This window comes from Choloepus didactylus, chromosome 6 (assembly GCF_015220235.1).
Source record: "Choloepus didactylus isolate mChoDid1 chromosome 6, mChoDid1.pri, whole genome shotgun sequence".
NCBI classification, from domain to species: Eukaryota; Metazoa; Chordata; class Mammalia; order Pilosa; family Megalonychidae; genus Choloepus; species Choloepus didactylus.
Window position 1 is genome coordinate 89,431,906 of NC_051312.1, and position 19,468 is coordinate 89,451,373.

At 49.8% G+C, this 19,468-nt stretch overlaps 1 protein-coding gene across 5 annotated transcripts in view; it reads right to left on the reverse strand.

Annotated features, from left to right (window-relative positions):
- Nucleotides 1-6,505: 6,505 nt before the first annotated feature.
- The window catches only part of ARRB1 (arrestin beta 1), an 81,378-nt gene continuing 68,415 nt past the window's right edge, over nt 6,506-19,468 (reverse strand). For 2 of the 5 annotated variants that reach the window (XM_037840683.1, XM_037840684.1), the window contains exons 12-16: nt 18,678-18,761; nt 17,518-17,541; nt 15,228-15,298; nt 14,239-14,290; nt 6,506-12,897 (exon numbers count right to left, since the gene is read on the reverse strand). In XM_037840683.1, the coding sequence (XP_037696611.1) occupies nt 12,786-12,897; nt 14,239-14,290; nt 15,228-15,298; nt 17,518-17,541; nt 18,678-18,761 (343 nt within the window). In that variant the 3' untranslated portion in view covers nt 6,506-12,785. Of the gene's footprint in view, nt 12,898-14,023; nt 14,145-14,238; nt 14,291-15,227; nt 15,299-17,517; nt 17,542-18,677; nt 18,762-19,468 lie in introns of all 5 variants that reach the window. The other 3 variants (XM_037840687.1, XM_037840686.1, XM_037840685.1) reach the window with 3 other exon arrangements.

The window sequence follows — 19,468 nt, forward strand, 5'->3', positions numbered from 1 at the left end:
ACTGGGAAAGGTTAGGGAGTGAAAGGGGGCACTATGAGTAATTACACTGGGACAAGAATAATCTGGGACTGGACCAGGCTAGTAGGCCCTGAACTCCACTAAGGCTGGTCAGTGACTTTTGACAAAACCTGAAGGGGAAAGAAAGATGTTCTAGACTAGCTAGTCAACCGAACCTAGAGAGCTAATGCCCTCCCCTGCTTGAACCCTGTTTTCCTGCCGTGCTAACCTACTCAGATGTTAGGGACTGTGCCCAGCTACTTCACGTCCCTGTGCCTTTGCTCAGGCTGCACCCTCTGCCTGGGGTGCCTTCCCCAACCCGGAGAACAGTGAAGACAGCTCCAGACTCCCCTCTCCTTTCCTGACCTCCTGAGGAAGAAATGATCTCACCCTCTTTCTCCCGCTGATGTGCCATCCAGTCCTTTATGCTCCCACAGAATTACAAAACCCTGGGAAAGAGGCCTCAGCAGGTGCCGGGGCCTCCCTCAGCTGCACGTGCTGCACATCAGATGCTCTCGTCCTTTGACTCCCACTTCACTGAACTGAGGTTGCAGTTACACAGGATGCCTGGATGGCCAGCTCTGGTGATTACTGTTACAGAAAATGACTCAAGAGGAAGAAAATTCAGTTTTAGGATGTGTGATGCAAACATAATTTTTGTTTCTTGACTTTGTAACACAATCATACCTTTCTGGCTCTCCATTCAAGATTCTTGTCCAGGGTCTTATCTGGACCACGCCCGCCATCAGCTCCGCCTGTCACAGGCTTTGGCTCCTAGCCCCAGCATGCTGCAGCGACATCTGTTGGCCAATATGTATTGGAGCAGGGCCAGCTTTTCTTAGCATATATGCGCCATCTGCTGGCAAGGATGGGGAAATGCCTGCCTTCATGCAGCCACCTCTTCAAGTACAGTATTAAGTGCCTGCCGTGGGCCAAGCACTATGCTAGAAAGAAGCTGGGGATACAGTACTGAAGACAAATGACAGGGTCCCTGACTTTGTAAAATTATAATAATAGTAGCAAACACTTAAATAGGGCTTACTATGTGCCAGGGGTTGCAATTGGCACATTAACTCATTTTATCCTGGCGAGAACTCTATGATGTAGGTATTATTATTATCTCTCCTTTAAAGATGAAGAAACTAAGGCACACAGAGATGAATAACTTGCTCAAAGTCATACAGCTAATAAGAGGCCAAGTTGGGCCTAGAACTCTGCAGTCTGCTCCAATGCCTGTGTTCTAATTCCACAGTAGGCAATAAATAAACAAGATACTTTTTATGAGGGAAATAAACAAGGAGATGCGAGAGTGATGGGGAGGGGCCTCCTTTGAACATAATAAGGAAGACCTCTCTGAGAAGGCGAACTACCCTGAAGAATAGGAAGGAACAAGCTATGTAAAAAACCTAGGAAAGGTCAACCCAGCAGAAGCAGCAGTGAGTATAAAAGTGCTGAGAATTCAGCTATCAGATGGGAGACAAGTTCTGCCTTTCTACCCCTAAATACCTTTCCAATATATCCTTCCTCTCCATCCCCTCTGGTTCCAGCCTCCACGTCTCTTAGCTAGATCCCCACCTCATCTTCCCTGGTCCCCCTGCCTCCTGACTCCCCCTCCAGTCTGTCCTCTGCATCACAGAGCGGTCCTGAAAATGCATGAACCTGATGCCTCTCACGCCTCTGCTTAAAACCTGTCCTGCTGTCTTCAGGATAAAAGCTAAGTTCTTTGGGCTGATATTGCTTGTAACTACCCTTCCCCATGGCCATGGTCTGCTCCCATCTCCTGCCAGCTCCCCAGGCTCCCTTCACTCCAGCCACACAAAGGCCTTTCAGTTCCCAGAAGTTTCTAGGTTATCTCACCCCCTTGAGGCTACCCATGTGCTGTCCCTTCTACCTGGAATGTTCACAGCCCTATCTTACCTACCTAACTCCTTTTCATCCTTCAAAACTTAGTTCTCGGATTTCCTCCTCTGGGAAGCCTGCCTAATTCACCATCCAACTACCCCAGCTGATCGTGGAGTGTCCTTTCTAGTGCTCCCGTGGTGGGCTGTATGTGTGGACCCCTCTTTCCCATATCTCTCTGCTGCAGTTCTAAACCTCTGTCATCATGCCTATTCCCCCCATGAATCTGTGAGCTCCTTGAAGGAAGGACTGTCATTCATTTCTGTGTCTTCAGGGGCCAGCACAAGCACCAACAAATGGACATGCAGCTTGTGAAAGATAAATTGCTCAGATTTTTTTATTTCTTTTTTTTAATGAGGTATATAATTTGCATATAGTAAAATGTACTCTTTTTTGGTGTATAGTTATGTGAGTTTTGACCAAAGTACAGGACAGTTCCACCATGCCCCCCTCCCCAAATCCTTCCTGCTGCCCCTTTGTAGCCAACCCTCCCCCTAGCCCCAGTTGCTGTCACCTACTGATCTGTCTCCTGTCCCAACGTTTAGCCTTTTCCAGAATGTCACATAAATAGAACCATACATGTGTGTCCTTTGGTGTCTGGCTTCTTTCACTCAGCATAATGCATTTGAGATTCATTCATGTTGTCATATGTATTGGTAGTTCACTCATTTTTTTTTAGCTGTTCTTTATTTGCTTTTATTTTTAAACTATTTCTCATGGGCAAACACTTTGGGATCTGCTGGTTTCATTTTTTTTTTTTCTGTTACTTTTTTTTTGCATTCCATTTTATGGGCTGTACAACAGCTTATCCATTCACTGTTGAAGGACATTTGGGTTGTTTCCAGTTTTTGACAATTATGAATAAAAGCCCTGTAAATATTCACATACAGATTTTTTGTAGGAACCTAACTTTTCATTTCTTTTGGGAGTAGAACTGCTGAGTCTTTTGGTGTGCTTACATTTATGAGAAACTGCCAAACTGTTTTCCAGTGTGTCCTTACCATTTTACCCTCCTGCCAGCACTGACTGAGAGTTCTGGTTCCTGCAGATCTTCGCCAGCACTATTTGTTGAAAACACAACTAAATACTTTTACGCCTTTGTCAAAAATCAATCAAGCACATATGTGCAGATCTATTTCTGGATTTCCTGTTCTGATCCATTGGTGTAGGTGTCTATCCTTTCACCACTATCATTCTGCCTTAATTACTGTAGCTTTACATATGTTTTGAGAGAAAGTAGTAGGATTCCTCCAACTTTGGTCTTCTTTTTTTAAAATTGTTTGGCTATTCTAGTTCCTTTACCTTCCCATATAAATTTTAGAATGAGCTTGTCTATAGCTACAGAAAAAAGAAAAGGAAAATCCTGCGGAGAATCTGTGGCAGTTTTAGGAGAAATGACATCATAACAATATTGCATCTTCCAATGAACACTTAGTTGTCAGAGCTGCTATCATAAATACCACACAATTGGTTGGCTTAACTAATGCGAATTTATTGGCTCATCGTTTCAGAGGCTAGAAGCACAAAATAAGGCATTGACTAGACCATGCTTTCTCCCCCCAAACTAGCATTCTGGTACTGGCTTGCCACAATCCTTGGGGTTCCGTGGCTTTCATCTCCGCTTCACGTCACATGTGATGGTCTCTCCTTTCTGCTTTTCAGGATTCCACTAACTTCTGGCTCCTGGCTCTTTATAAGGTCTCCAGTAATGCAGAATAATACCCATCCTCATTCAGTTGGGGCACACCCTAACTAAAAATAACTTCCTCAAGAGACCCTATTTTCACTGGGTTCAGACGCACAGGAATGTGGATTAAGATTAAGCTCATGTCTAAATCAAGACACATAATCCAATCTATCCCAACACAATGTATCTCTCTATTTGTCTACTTGGATTTCTTTCATCAGTAGTTTGTACTTTTCAGCATAGAAATCCAGCACATAGTTTGTTAGACTTATACCCAAGTATTTCAGTTTTGGGGTGCTATTATAAATAGTTTTGTCTTTCATTTCAATTTCCAATAATTCATTTATGCATATTGATCTTGTATCCTGAAACCTAACTCACTTTTTAATTCAAGTAGCTTTTTTTGTAGATTCCTTGGGATTTTCTCTGTTGTCTGTGAATACAATTTTATCTCTTCCTTCACAGTCTGTAGGGCTTGTATAGCTTTCTCTGGCCTTATTGCCCTACCTACAACCTTCAGTGTGATGTTGAACAGGAGCGGTGAGAGTGATCACCCTTGCCTTATTCCTGATCATCAAGCAAAAGCATTCAGCCTTTCACCATTAAGTATGATGGTAGGGGTTTGATAAGCTTCTTAATTCTGTTATTTTGTCTTTCACCAAACTTGGGATTTGAGAGTCATAATTTCCTCAAATATTTTTTCTGCACCAATCTCCCCTCTCCTTTCCCTCTGGAAGTCCAAAGACATGAACCATATATTGTTCCACGGGCCCCTGAGGGCTCTGTTAATCTTTTTTCTATCTTTTTTTCTGTCTGTTTTTTCAGAATGAAATGTTTCTCTTGATCTATCTTCAAGTTCATTGATTCTTTCCTCTGTCATCTCCATTCTGCTATCAACCCTAACGTGATTTTTTTTTCAAATACTGTATTTTTCAGTTCTAAAATTTTCATTTGATTTGTTTTAATAATTTTTAAACATCTGTTGAATTATCTCCATCTATTTCAAGTTACAGCAACTATTTCAAAATCTTTTCTAATAATTCCAATATCTGGTCATCTCAGAGTTAGCATCTGTCGATTGTATTTTCCCTTGAGAACTGGTCACATTTTTCTGGTTCATTTTATGTTGAGTAATTTTGGATTGGATCCTGGACATTGTGAATATTTTATTATGTATATGCTAGTTCCAGTAACAATCCTCTATAGAATGTTGATTTTATTGTTGTCATTTGAGGAGGTAATCAACCCATGTACGTTCAGACTCTAAGTTCTGTCTCACCTTCTGGTCATGGTGGTTCTAATCTTGGGCAAAACCACAAGAGAAAAGAGGAGAATAAAGCAAAATTCACCCCATACATCTTGCTTCTCCAAATTTTGACTCCCATGCACTGTCTGACTGATTTTATTTAATTTTCAAAATCACTGAGTAGTTGCTTTCTTTATTTTTGCACAGAGATTTTAGGTGTAAATCCCTGGGAAAGATAGGTTTTAGTGGACTTATTCCATCTGGGCCAAAATTTGAGCCTCTTGCTCGGTTTCTTCTGATTTGCTGGAGTTTAGCCATGAAGCTCCAAACCACAATGAAGACAGTGACAGCAGAAGATAAACTGAAAAGTTGAAAGCTAGGAGGCAGCAGCAAATGCCTCTCCCATACTTAGAACTCCGTTCAAATGTCAGAGCATTCCTAAACTGCGATAGAATATGTGAATATTTCTATTTGTAAGATGAGAAGACTAAGGAAAAGCTGGTCATTTGCCTATTTGGTCTCAGATCCATTCCCTGCCCTTCTCCTGCTCTGTATTGCAGAGCCCTGGCCACTGCCAACTACTATTTCCCAAGATTCTTTGAGAGAAGCTTTTAATTAGATTCTGCCAGGAGGCGGCACTGGCATGAAACTGGAGGGACGGAGGAGAGGAAAAGCCAGAGTATTTCTCCCGCTCCCTGTGCTTTAGGCAGCAGCCCTGGCAATGGCTGTGCTTCTTCTAGGTTCTGGCTTCCTCAGATTCCACCTCCCCTCCCGGTGCTCTTGCGGGGCTGCCCTGGTCCCCAGCTCTGGGAACACCACCTCTCCTCCTTGTCCCTCCACCCCAGGGGTGGCAGTGGTTTCCCATTTACCCTTTTTTCTCTTCCAACATTTTTATAACCAATTACTCAAATTAAATTCCTGCCATTGAAATGATGGCATGGGCTCTGTTTGTCTAGAGTCTGAGACAGTCCAAGTAAGAGAGCAGCAGAACAAAAACTCTGACTCAAGTCCCCTGACTTATTGCTAATGTCCTCCCACTGTCCCACCCTGGTTGGAAGGGAACATCAGAGGGAAGAGACCACCTTCTGGCCAACATTTTGACCTAAGTTACACAATTTCATATACAATACGTTCTCTATGAAAGTCATCTTGCATTCATAGGCTTCTTCCTTATGTGTCAATACAGACATTAGCTATTAGAATTTTGAATCTTTCTCATGTGTACATATCTCTGCCCCTCCAAAGTGTTCTACTGCTACAAGCATCAGGTAACTCTTAGAAAATCCGAGCGGGAGATGAGAACTGAACAAGAACCAGGGCTGGGGATATGGTGAGGACTCCACCGGATGTGGTCATTGGTGCCAAAGATTGAAGATGGCATGGCTTCACCCAGAAGCAAACTAAAGGTCATGGAACCCAGTGGTATCTGATAGGGATCAGAGATTTGACAGCTTTCCCAAGGCCATATAAGTGGCAGGGGGTGGCAGTAGGGGAGAGGGACAAAGATTTGCAGCAGTCTCCAGAAGGGATGTAAGGACCAGGTTGGAGTTGAAAGGAAGAAAACACCTGATCCAGCCATGTTCCCCATTCATCAGTCAAGGGCAAAGAGGGTGGCATTTCCTGATCTGTGTCATGCCATGGGCCCATGAGACAAAAATAAAAGCACAGTCAGCATCCTCTGTCACAAAAGACCTTTAATGGTGTCATTATGGTTCTTTTATTCATTTGTCCTGTTAGAGTTGAATAAACTATAATAACTTATTTGACATAAGGAAGCCACAGGTATGACATATAAACCTGGCAAGTGGCCAAGAAATGAGGAGTGTCACAAAATAATCACTTAACAGAAGAGCCACAGACTTAGTGCAGGCAGACCTTGGTTGGCCCAGAGACCTGCCCCAGCCACCCCTCACCTCCCATGGCCAGGACACGCACATGGTCACCGTGCAAGGTGGAGCTCTGGCTTCCACTCAGTGGGAAGAGGCTGGCCCCACACAGCAGCTGTGGCTAGACCTTAACACTAAGCAAAGATGCCCCAGGAATGTGGTGCATCCTCCACTCATCCCCAGGCTGCTCTGCTGATTTCACAAGCAGGCCATGACCGCACCCTGAGTTTGTGAAGCACCGTGGACTTCTCACACACATCTCTCAAGTGATCCTTGCAGTAATCCCTGTGAGGTGGGCACAATCTGACATTAGCCCTATTTTTATACATGGGGAAACTGAGGCCAGTGGTATTCCCACAGTCACACTCAAAGTTAAACACCAGTTGGCCCTCTTTCTCCTATGCCATGTGGCTTGCTGTGCCTGAGTGAGAGCCTCACTTTTCACCTAGAATGTCCCAGGTGGAGTGCCAGACAGGATTCTGTGCCAAGGACTGGCCCAGGTCTCACCAAAGTGCCCACGGCATAGCCAGTCCTGGTGGCAGGTGTGGGCAGAGGGCCAGGCAGGCAGGGAGGAAATTTGGGGACTGCAGGGGAGGGCAGTAGCCAGTCTTCAGGCACCCCTTGTTGCCCACACATTTAGTTGTCCACAAATGTGGGAGCAGAATCCCATTAGAATTACTCGAGGGAAGTTGCTGTGTAAAAGGTCTCTGGGGGGATCCTACCCTCAGAGAAGGGGCTTTGATCATGAAGTCCACTTCCATGTGTCTTTTAAGGAAACCTGGATTTCACTCATCTGGCTAGATGTGGAGAAGAACCTGACTCTAGGTTTTGCTTCTCCCATTGCACTGCTCTGTCTGTTGTTCCACGGGCCTGGAGTAAGGAAATGGGGTGTCACCTGGGGGTGCAGACACAAATCTCAGGATGAGATTGGGCCTGCTTCCTTGCTCCACAGTTTTCCAACACTGCATGGACTAATATCAGGGTCAAGAGTCATCCTCACTGAGTGCCAGACTTAACCCAAATCAAACCCCGGCCACAGCTTCAGGGTGGGTTGGCCAGAAAACCATCAAATGTGTGCAGATACGTGTTCCTGTGTGTATACATGTCCATGCATATGTGTGTGCATGTATAGCATAAGTTCAAGCAAATGCTTGGGCCTGGGTCTGTGACCCAAGTTCCAATACATAGACACTTTGTCTTGGAATGTTGGAGCCATTCCAACAGGAAAACCAAGAATAGAACCTGGGGAATGAGGAATGCTGTGCTTGCTGGTCTAAGATCAAACCTCAGAATGTTGGTTTGAAGAAGTCTTTCTTCCAAAGAAAGTCTGAAGGTGAAAGCTCATAGGCAAGACAGGTAAAAGGAGAGCTGTTCCAGTGGAAGTGGGAATGGAGGGAGGGCTGGAGACCTTCCTTTGCCTCCACCCCATCTTCCTACCTTAGCAGCTTCCGGCAGAGCTCTGTGGAACACCAGGGGTTCCACAGCACCTGGTTTGAAAGCCTGTGTTAGAGTAGATCCTGGGTCCTTGGGGACCTGTGCTTTGACTTCCCTTTGGGGTGAAGAGTTGGGAGAGAGGAATGGGGGAGCATACCCCCTTCAGCAGGGCTTCTCTTTGAAGCCATTGTGCAGTGACCTGCAGATGGGTGGGAGAGGGCAAGGATTCTGCCCGCCAGGAGGCCATTTCAGTCCAGTAGAGCAGGAAAAACTAAAGTGGTGCCCAGACCAGCAGGGCACACGCCAGGCCCAATGCAGGCCGTATGCATGAGGGTGGGGGCATCTGTTTTGGTCCTCGTTCAGTTTAAAAAGAAAAACATCAGAACAGGCATAGGCCTATGTCCATGAGACCCCATAAGAGTACACAATTGGGGTCTAACCTCCTCCTCCAGGATGAGTGGAGAGTGTCCAGTCCCCAGCCCCTGGCAGGAGAGAAGCTGCCTTTCTGGGCTGCTAAGACCATTGGGGAAGTGATTGGCTGGGACTCGGCTCCAGGGTAAGAAGCCTGGGGTTTCCCTGGGCCCACATCCCTCCTGAGTGTTTCTAGGAAGTTCTGGCAACTCCCATTGATCCTGGATGGAGCTTTATACTTTGAGGGGAAGGAGCAGACAAATTTCTATTTCACCTCACCCTTGGATTTCTTTGATGGTGCAGTGGTGGGTTCAGCCTTCTCTGAGCCTGAGGGCTGGTGGTTCTCTCTAATCTGGGATCAAATCCAAGGCTTCTTGGCCTCCGGGGACTGAGAAATGGGAGATGTGGGTGACACCAGGCCTGAGAGGGCCCAAGATGCCCCCTCCAATCACTGACAATATCTGTGTCTTCCATCTCCATCCAATTCCTGGGACCACTAGCCCCTGAGTGTGGGATTTCTGAATACTGCCTGAATTTTCCTCTCAACTGGTCACCAGAGTCAGGTTGGCTGCATCTCATTCTGATTGACAATCATCTAAGTGAAGTGAGAAGGGGGTCAAGAGATGCAGACTGCTGAGAGGAGGGCTCAGCCCACAGCAAACTTCCTTTGCAACCTTGGGCAACTCCCCTGCCCAACTCCCCTGTACAGGCCTGTGCAGCCATTTGCAACTTTCAGAGCACTGTCCACTGACTATTCACAACAATTGCTTGAATCGGGCAGGGGAGGGGTAACTATCCCATTTTATAGTTAGGGAAACTGAGCCCAAGAGGTTGAATGACTTGCTGAAGGTCACTCAGCTGATTGGTGACAGCCAGGACTGAGAACCAGCTGGAGTTCTCTTCACAGCACCACGTGGGAACCAGGGTGACAGCAACACTTCCAATGAATTAACACCCCAGGTGAGTCCACCCTAACCTGTCTTGGTCTCAACGCCAAGGAGGCCAATGGAGTCTAGCCAAATAATTCAGTTCTTATCTTCACAGGGACTGTACTCTTCCCTTGGTTGGCATGCTGAGGAAGTCCAGCCTCTGCCTCAGGACTTTTCACCCAGGGACATGTCCTTCCTTCATGCCCAGACACATGGCCCACTGGGAAGTCCCAGCACAGAGCTGCTTGATCAGCAGCAGCCCTGAACGCTTGGCAAAGAAACAGCTAACATCGTGGCTGAGACTCCCCTTCCCCCAGTTTCTCTCCAGGGTCAACCTGGACAGGTTGACTCCAGAATGGGGAAGACCCTGCAAGGAAGCAGTCTTGCTGGGCATGGGGTGGGGTCTGGAGGTGACCAGAAGGATGGAAAGATGATCTGGGCCTTCCTCTTCAGGGAGACACCAGAGGAAACACTTTGGCCTGCATGTCCCACTGGGCTGCAGCATACGGCTGTGAAGGTTGCTTTCTGCACGAGGGTAACGGGCTAAGGGGCAACTGGGGCTAAAATCCATCCTGGGCGCCATTCATAAGGCTGTGCATTCTAGTGGGGGGCTGAATCCACTTGGAAGGGCACCATTTCCTAACTCACACCAAGGCACTATATGGGCTAGCAGCAGTTAGGGAGCCCTGAATGCAATGGCCCCCTACAACTTTCCCCTGACCATGACCTTCCTGAGGACAGGGGCTGGGACTGATCCATCACTGTGTCTCCAGGGCTCACCACAGAGCAGAGAAGTTGCTGGCAAAGGATGGATAAGCTGAATTCAACTGAGCTTGTCCACTTCCCTTCTGCAAGTCCTGGGCTCAATGACAAAAAGGACAGATGGGGCTTCCCTGCAGCTGGAGAAATAACTAAACAACCTGGGATAAACCCAAAGGGGTGAGCATAAGATTGAGGTGGAGGACGCTCAAGAAAGCAGCCTGAAAAATCTTTTGTGTGCACTCATTGGGGGACGGGGAGGAGGTTTGTAGGGCAGTGATTACCCCACATCCTAAGGGGTCTTCTTATATCAGTCCCAAAGATTTCAAAGGAAGACATTGGAGAGCATATTCATACCATGAGTTGTTCCAGCATTTCATCAACTCTTATAGCTGCCCAGATGGGGCACAAACTTCCCAGAATGATCTGGTAGGGGCTGGATGCCTGGGACACCTGTGGCTGGGACCCAGAACTGGACAGGGGAGGGTGACTGCCACAAACTGACGTGGTTCCATCTGTTGGGTCTTCAAGAGATTCAGAAGGGAAGGGTTGGGGGTATATAGTGCCAGACATGTGAACTGGGTAATTTCACCACAGGAAAAGGAGGCATAGCCCACCCCAGCAGGGGCTGAACTGAAAAGGGTTGAGACCCAACTTGTATAATAAAACGTTGTCTCCCTTTTCAGGCAGGTATGGGATAGCAGTGAAAAGGAGTAGGAATTGAAAGATTCTCCTTGCCCTGCCAATAAATAAAGCATAGGGTGGCTGCGTCCACAGTGAACAGTGAGGTACTGGGGCTCCTATCACAAGCTCCCCACCCAAGCCCCAGCAAATGCAAGCTCTGTCCCTCCCAGTAACACCCAGAACCTAAGGCAGAGCAGCTCACGCTTGCTAGGGCCATAGCTAAGGTGCAGAGTTTGACATCAAATGACCCTTCAGAGGCCCAAGAAGAGCCCTTCCCAGGCTTGGGATTGGGTATGGGGTGGTCAAGTTGGTCTCTAGGGCCCTGCCAACTCTGGGGTTCAATGAATCCCTTCTAAAGGCAGACAGACCAAGGTCAGAGGTTCCTGACCCACACACCAGAATATTCTAATATTCACAACTTCTCAGGAAGCCAGAGCTGGACGGACCCCTTGTGATCATCTGGTCAAACCCCATGGTTTTCCAGTAACTGAGGCCCAGAGAGGTGAAGGAACTTGCCCAAGGTCACACAGCAAGTTGGCCTCAAAGGCCAGATGAGGACAGATACCTTTTAACATTTTCTCTGAAATGCCCCAGGTCCCAAACTCATCAACACCAACCCATGAGTACTGGGTACCCATGACACTTGTTGCTGCTGGGGGTCACCAGCTCTCCAAGGAAACAAGCTACTTTGTTTACTGGTAGCTTCCTTGCTACCCAGAATCCTCATTCCCTTTGGGTGAGGCAGGCGAAGGGCCACTTTGACTGTGGACACGGTGACCCCAGGAGTTCTCTCCCAGACTGCAGAAGGGAGCAGGAGGACGCTGGTGGCACTGGCCCACTCTGGACCTCCAGCCTTGCTGCCTGTGTTATCACTGTTAAGTCCACCAAGGAAGGGACATAGGGAAGACTCTCATCTTCCGGCCCCCTGCCCCGTCTCTGTGAGCGCCCTCTCAGGAAACCTCTTCAGCAGCTCCAGCGCATTCTGCCACCTCTGGGTGTTTTCTGAAGACTCCCTCCCTCTCTCCCTCTGTGCACACACACATATATACAGGTGGGTAGATAGGTAGATCCACACGTGTAAGATACAAGGTAGCTAAGATGTTACATCCTGACAATACTGAAATATACTTGGGCTAGTTCACACAGCTTGCCTTAGATAAGTAACTGCTGGTAGGAAAGTCAGTCTAGTTGCTTTTCTCCACTCCTGAGGTCTACCAGCTGTCATCAGTGCCACTGTCAGACACAGAGGGACATGGGGCAGGATTTAGGGTGGAAGGGGAGAGGTCTTTGGAGGGTCCAAATTGCAAAAAGGTATTGAGAATCTGTCCATGGGTATGACCCTCCCAGCCAGACTCCCAAGCCCTGGTTCCTCCAGAGAACCATTCTGGAGAGGGGTGAACTTCAGTGTGGTCATCTTTTAGCTGCCAGAACTGTGCTGACCACCTGGGACTGTGGACATCCTCTCGTGTATCTTCAGCCCTCATCCCCACCTCCCCCAAGTTCCCTGCCCACTCATGCCCCATCCTCCCCTTTCTGCTCCCCATCTCAAGTCAAATTCCGAGGCCAGGGCTGTGGTGGCCTTTCTGGGGGATCAGTGTGAAAAGGAGGGGGGATGGAGAGGTGACTGAAGGGGTAGAGGGTTACGGTGGTACACTGTGGTCCCGGTGGCACAGCGACGTGGGGCCAGTCCCGAGGCCAGGGGCTCATCACCATGACCTCGAAGCGCACTGGAGCCCCCTGGTAGAAATCGGAAGAACAAAGGGGAGGGGGAATCGGAATAGAAAGAAGATGAATAAGCATCCTAGTGCACGAGAGTGGACCTGGAGCTGCCCGAGGGACGGCCTGGCCCCAGTCTATCTGTCGTTGAGCTGTGGCGAGCTGGTCCCATCCTCTTCTTCCTCCTTGTCGTCCTTCATACCTTTCAGTCTCTGGCGGGCAAAGTCCTCAAATACAATGTCGTCATCACTGGTGGGAGACAAGGGAAACGGGGTGTGTTTGCAGGGACAGGGAGGGTAGGCATATCCAGAGGGAACGTGCTTCCCCACCCCCTGGACCTCTCCAAGGTCTCTGGCCCCAGAGGCTGGCGGGGGGAGAGAGTCCTGCCATGTGGGCATATCCGGACGCCCACTGCTGGGGGGCGGGATGGTCATATCTGGCCTCTGGCCAGCTGTGGAACTCCAGAGGGGGCATGAGTTTGGCACTCATGTTGTCAGAGTCCAAGGGCTAGAAAAGTGAGCTGTTTTTGAGGAGTTGGTGGGAGGGGGTGTCAAATGGGGGCAGCAGCGTGGCTCCGTGGCTGGGCTGGGGCATCAGAGGAAAAAACGATGCCCACTGCGAGACAGTGAAGACTACCAGTGGCTTCACAGCATATCCTGAAACCCCCAGACAGGCTCAAGCAGTGCCCTCCGCCCTCAGCCCACACCCCACACCCCCACCCCTCGGGCAGCGTTCCTGTTTGTGAACAGAAAGCAGTGGGCCTTTCTCCTGGGAGGAGACACCCCACATTCCACCCTGAGCGATCCTGGATGGGAGAAGGGTGGGGCAAATCTCAAGGGGTGCAGAGGTGGAGGGGTGGGTGGGGAAAGGGGGTACCTGAGTGGGGTTTCAGGACTCCTTCTAAGGACAGAGTTCCCGTCTCCCATAAAACGTGTCCACTTAGCACCACACAGTGGCCCACCCAGCCCTCTGCACCCCGCAGTTCAGCCAGCCGCCTGGAGTCTCCTCATGGGGTGCTCTGACACCCCACAGCCCAGATCTCTCTTGTGGGACAAGGGAAGGGTGGCTTGGGAGCTGGAGCAAGAAAGCCGCTGGGCCCTGGAGGCGTCCGTGTGGCCGAACCAGGTCCTCCCCCTCTGGCCAGGGTCCGGTGAGGCGGGGCCTTTGGCCGCAGGGAAATCCGCCTTGGTCCTCAGGAGGCAGAAACAACAGGATCCCCGGAACCTCCTCCACCCCCCACCCCCACCCCGGCCTGACCCCACCGGGGAGTGGGCGGGGCTGGAGAGCCGGAGCCGGAGCCCAGATGCCCGGCGGGCGCTGGGGACGGACCAAGGACTGACGGACGGACGTGCAAGGGCCAGGGAGGAAGACAGACCAAATCAAGGCAGGAGGAGGAGGAACAGGCACGGAGGGTCCTTCAAGTCACATGCAGGCAAGCGGGCTGCTGAAGAGGCGAGCAGAGGTGGCTCTCAGCAGACGGGGTTAGACCAGCTGCTCTTCAGGGGTTAATAAGCATATATGCAAATGACCCCTCCACCCCGCCCGCCCGAGGCCCGCCCCCCGGACGTCTGCAGGCAGCGTTCGGCTTACTTGGTGTCAAGTTCTATGAGATTGGTATCTACTGGCGCCTCGTTTTCTGGAACTGAACACAGGGTGGGCGGGGCGCCCAGGGGTTAGTGAGTGGGTGGGCGTGAGGTCGGTGGGCACAGGTCCCCACCCGGGGAAATCAGGCTAAGGTTGGGAGGGCATTGGAAGAATGGCACTGGGGAAGGGGCTCGACCCTGATCTCAGAAATATCCCAAAGCATCCTAAAGCCAGGCAGGAACATCCAGGGAGAGACCCAGATGCCCACTGCGGCTCTGGAAGAATAGAAAAGCCCCTCAGCCTTGGCTCCTTTTGACAAGATTTCCAGCACGACTCAGGTTAATGTCTTGTATCCATGACTTTCACTAACTCTATTTTTCCCCCCAACTCCATTTTTTCACACTTTAACATCTCTGAACCTGGGATGTGTTTTACAGTCAATGGCATGTCATAGTTTAATATGGGACATTGTTCTTCCTTTGTGATAGCTTATGATGTTCTCTTTCAATTGGAATTGTCATGGATTCAGTGAAATATGATCAGACAATCTGGAATCATTTGGAAAAATTATGAGATGGTGTGTCCAGGGGCCGTCTTATCCATATAGCCCCTTCTCCCTACTTCCAAACAGGACCTAGCTCCATGCCTGGTTGCAGACTAGGGGCTCAAAGTATGGCCCGTGAGCTCCCTCCCCCACACCCAGTCTCCCTCTCCCAAGGGCTGAGGGTGTGGGGGTGCGGGGTGGGGGGAGGTGTGGTGGGAGAAGGGAGGAGAGCGGAGGAACAGGAGCCAGGCCTCTCTGTCTCCTGGTGGGGTCAGATGCAAATAGGGGTTGTGAGTCCCACGAACACTCTGGGGAGCTTGGGAAAAGGGGTGACACTGGGCTGAAGGCTAACTCAGAGGGAGGTGGGGTGATGGGGTAACATGACAGCTGGTGGAGAAGGTGGTCTGCTATCTGGAAACTCCCACCCCAGTGACCCACCAGCCCTGCTCACCTTCTCGATGTGGGGGCTCCTCCTGGGGCTTGGGGTGCATCAGGGTGAAGGGTAGTTCAACAGCCACATCGCTGAAACAGAGACCCAGACTCCGTGAGCCTCAAGCTGAATCTCAGGCTATGAGACTCAGTGCCCTGTTAGTCTGAGGATGTGGGAAGCTTTCCTTGTCAGAGACGGTAGCTCTGGGCTGGCCATCAGAAATTGGCCTCAAGCCCCAGTTGTGCTACAATCTGAGCCCACTTCCTCTAAGAGTTGAACTAGCCAAACTCTTCTCCTGGTTCCAAAAGAAAATGGAAGCTTCCTCCTTCCTGAGAAGGACCCTGGATTCCTACGGGCTGAGAGGAGGTATAGTGGTGGGAAAAGGATTGCCCAGGGCAGTGTGCACCTTGGTCCCTGGGTGGCTCAAAGGTGCCCTGGTCCCCTGCCTGCCTCACTCAGCCTTCCTGAGGCAGCCCGTCCCTACTTCCTGGTTGGAAATGCTCCCACCTTCACTCCATCCCACCTCCCAACATCTTCAGGAGTCCAGTGTAAAAATGTTCGGATGATCCTAGTCCCCTGCTGTGTGGATGAAGATCATTATATTAGTTTAGTCAAATTCAGGTTGGAGGGTGTCCCAGGCCCTGGGCTGTCTACACTGAGCATGGAGACTTCAACCCTTGTGGGGGACGGAGACCGGGGACAGTATTGGAAAATGGGGGAGATGCTGCCACCAGCCAGTGCTTCAGCTCAGACCTTCTCTCCACTTGACCCTGACGGACAAAATAGTAAAAGAAATACTTACAGGGTGCTTACTCTGTCGTCAAAAACTTTTCTAAGCCCCTTCTATAGAGTAATTGATTTCATCATCATAACAACCATATAATTATATCCAATGTATAGACTGGGAAATTGAGGCACAAGGAGATTAAATTCTCTTGTCTGGGGCCATCAGCTATTAATGATAGACCTAGGATTCTGGCTCCATAATTCACTCCCTTCACCACTATGTGATAAAGCACAGAATTGAGAAGGTGGTTCCCATCCACCCTCCACTCTACACACTGTCAAAAGCAGCCCTGAAGGCTCTTCCTCTCAGCTGGGAGCAGTATCTTCAGGGGGCCCTTCCCACTGTGAGCACCTCGAGGCCCTGAGGTCGGTGCCCAGGGCCCAGTGATGGGGAGGTGGGGAGGAAGGGGCAGTGCAGTGGACGTCAGGGGCACAGAAAGATCTGTCCCATCAACCCTACCACTTGCCAGCAGAGCACTTTACATCCTTGAGTCTCGCTGAGCTCGTCTGGAAAATGGGGATAACAACACACACCTTCTGGAATCCCTGGAACTTCTGAAAGATGCTGTAGGTACACGTCCTGGTTAAAGTGTGAAGCTTGGGTCTGGTGGTGTCATTAATTCCCCTTGATAGGAACATGGAGTTTATAAAGCTGTCAAAAATGGTGTGTGTTTGTTTGTTTGTTAATTTTCCTTTTTACTTCCAAACAGGATGGCTTCTCCAGGTTCACTTGGATGAGTGACATATCAGAATGGAAGCTGGTGGAAGAGTGGTTTTGCTAACCTTCACTACAGCCATAGGTGGAAGAATCAAAAGCTTACACTTCTACTGGACCGTGAGCGATCAAGGGCAGGGGTCGTGCCTGATTCCTCAGTGCTCTTGGCACCCAGCCCAAGGCTAGACACGAGGCTGGACTCAGGATATCTTTGCTGAATTACACCGAAATGAACTGAATTAATTTCACCTCTCAAACTGGACTGATTTCTTGGGATGAGCAATATTGCCATCTTGTGACAGGAGGAGGCAAAACTCCTGCCTCTGGGGCACATGCATTTTTGAAAGCAAATGGATCTAGCTGACAAGGGAACCATGTCTACAAAAGCAAATCTCCTAAGGACCTCCCCTTAACGACATTTCATCAGCAGTTAATTCTCATTAGTAGAAGTTTAAAAGCCAAGGAAGCCAGCATTTCTCTAAAACCCCCTATAATTCAGATCCTCAGTAATTCAGACTGCCCCCTTGGCGGCCACTCCCCAGGTTAATGAGGTTGGACTCTGCTGTCAGCCATGGTCCTTGTCACTTGGGTGGGATGAGAGAGCAAAGCAAGGTTTTTTCTTTAAGGGAAGACGGCATCTTCCTAGTCCCCCTGAAGAGGGTTCTAGTCCTACATATACCTGAGCCTGGCAATCTAAAATGACTGCTAAGATTTCTTTCAACCCAGTGCCTACAGTTCTAGGTCACTCAGGCCAATGGCCTCTGGGCCTTCCAGGAAAGTGACTGACCAGGTCAAAGAGAGGGACTTTACCTGCATGCAAGGTCTCCCAGCAGGCTGGGTGGGTCAGAGGAGGCGGGAGAAGTAGTCAGGAGAGTTTAGAGAGGAAGAAAACAGAAAGCACGTTCATTCACCACTTCTGTTGCTCATTGGGATAGATAAGACCCCCCAGAACATACTCCCACCACCCCTTGTGCGGCTCAGGCATGGCATTAGCCCTGCCTGGGGGTACTGAGATCAGACAAATCTCCTGTGTGGGCTCTCTGAGCCCCAGAATCCTCACATGCAAAGAAGATATAGAATCTGCTGCCAGCCCCATGGGAAGCTGGAATACCAAAGGCAGAAGGGAGCACTTTGGAATTCATTGAGGAGCACGAGGAAAACCGCAAAAGTCACAGGACATGAGATTTGGGATTTTGAGATGTCCTGTAATATGTGGTCAGTCTCACTGCCACCTGCATGAGGCCATATTCTAATTGTAAAGGGGACTCTGTCAATGTTTTTAAGCTTTGCAATCTTTTCATAGTAATTATGAACTAAATTAGAACACAGAATCCCTCTCACAAATCATAAACCACAATTCTAGGTTTATAGCAACGTATAGGTTCAGTATATTGGAAAACTCTTTTTGTTTGTTTGTTCTTTCTGAGGCTCCTCCAGACTGTGCTCCTGAGCAGGGGATATGTCTTGCCATTTTCTGTGTCCCTGGTACTGAGATTAGAGGAGGAGATTTCATGGAACTGTTCAGACCTCTGTTTCCCTATCTGTAAAATGGGAAAGTCAGAGCAGAATCCCCCTCAGAATCTAATCCTGGAATTTGGAACCCCATTAGCTGGTTCACCCAGCAGATCAGCAGGGGCATGACGGGGGTGGTGCTGTGTCCGGGAGGTGTGACGAGGGCATGACACCCACTGGGGGCCCCACAGGAAGGAAGCCCTCCACCCTGCACCCCCAACCTGGGGCAGGGGGAGAAGGAAGATGGGAGGACAGGGCAGGGTCTGAGGTCCTCTGAAGGAGGAGAAGGAAAGGGTGGGGAGTGGAGGAAGAGGAAAAGGAAGGCAGAAGAGAAGGGGCAGAAGCCTCCAACAGGTCCATCTTCTGGAAGCAGAAGCAGCTTAGAGTCCCCGCAAACAGGCGGAAAAGAGCAGCTGGCAGTGGGTCTTTGGGACCCGGGGCTGGGCTAGGGCGCTCACCCGCCCCGAGACACCACCAGCTTCACTTTCACTTTGTAGGAGACAATGATCCCCAGGATCTCCCGGTTGGCGCCGTCCCTCAGCCTGCAAGGCAATGTTAGGGAGGCTGGTTAGGGGAGTCTGCTGGGTAGGAGAGACAGGGCAGGGTGGGGGTACAGTGGGGGCAGTGGCACCAGGTCCGAGCAGAGCCTGGCTGAGGTGAGAAAGGTGAGCTCTGCCCTCGAGGAGCAGGAACTAGGAGCCCTGGACTCCCAATCTGGCTGTGTGACCCTGCTAAGTCCCCTTCCCTCTCTGGGCCTATGTCCTGGCAGTGTGATGAGGGGCAGGGCTCCTCCTACTTCTGATTCTAATTCTCTGGCACAAAATTTTATGCTCAGTAACTGGTGAGACACAAAAGGCCAGACTGGGACTGCAGAGAAGTTGAGGGCAGTTGGGAGGGTAGGGGTGGTCAGGGAAGACTTCTCGGGAGAGAAGTTTCAACTGTATTGTATAGATGGGTAGGATTTGAACCAGGGTGAAGAGGGCAAAGGCTTGGAGGTAAGTGGGTAGCATGAGCAGGGGGCAGTGAAAACGCCATCCGGCTGAGTGGTGGGCAGGGGAGGAGGCTGCAGAGGCAGGTCAAGGCCCACCAAAGGGCCAGGCCTCAGCAGGTAGGACCAGGTAGGTTCCCCATGCCCCAGCTCTCTGCTACAGCAGTGGGGGCCTCGGAGAAAGTCAGTGGTAACTGGGACAGGAGTGAGCAGATGACCTGAGATTCCTGCCTTTGACGGACACTCTCATCTCTGGCCTAG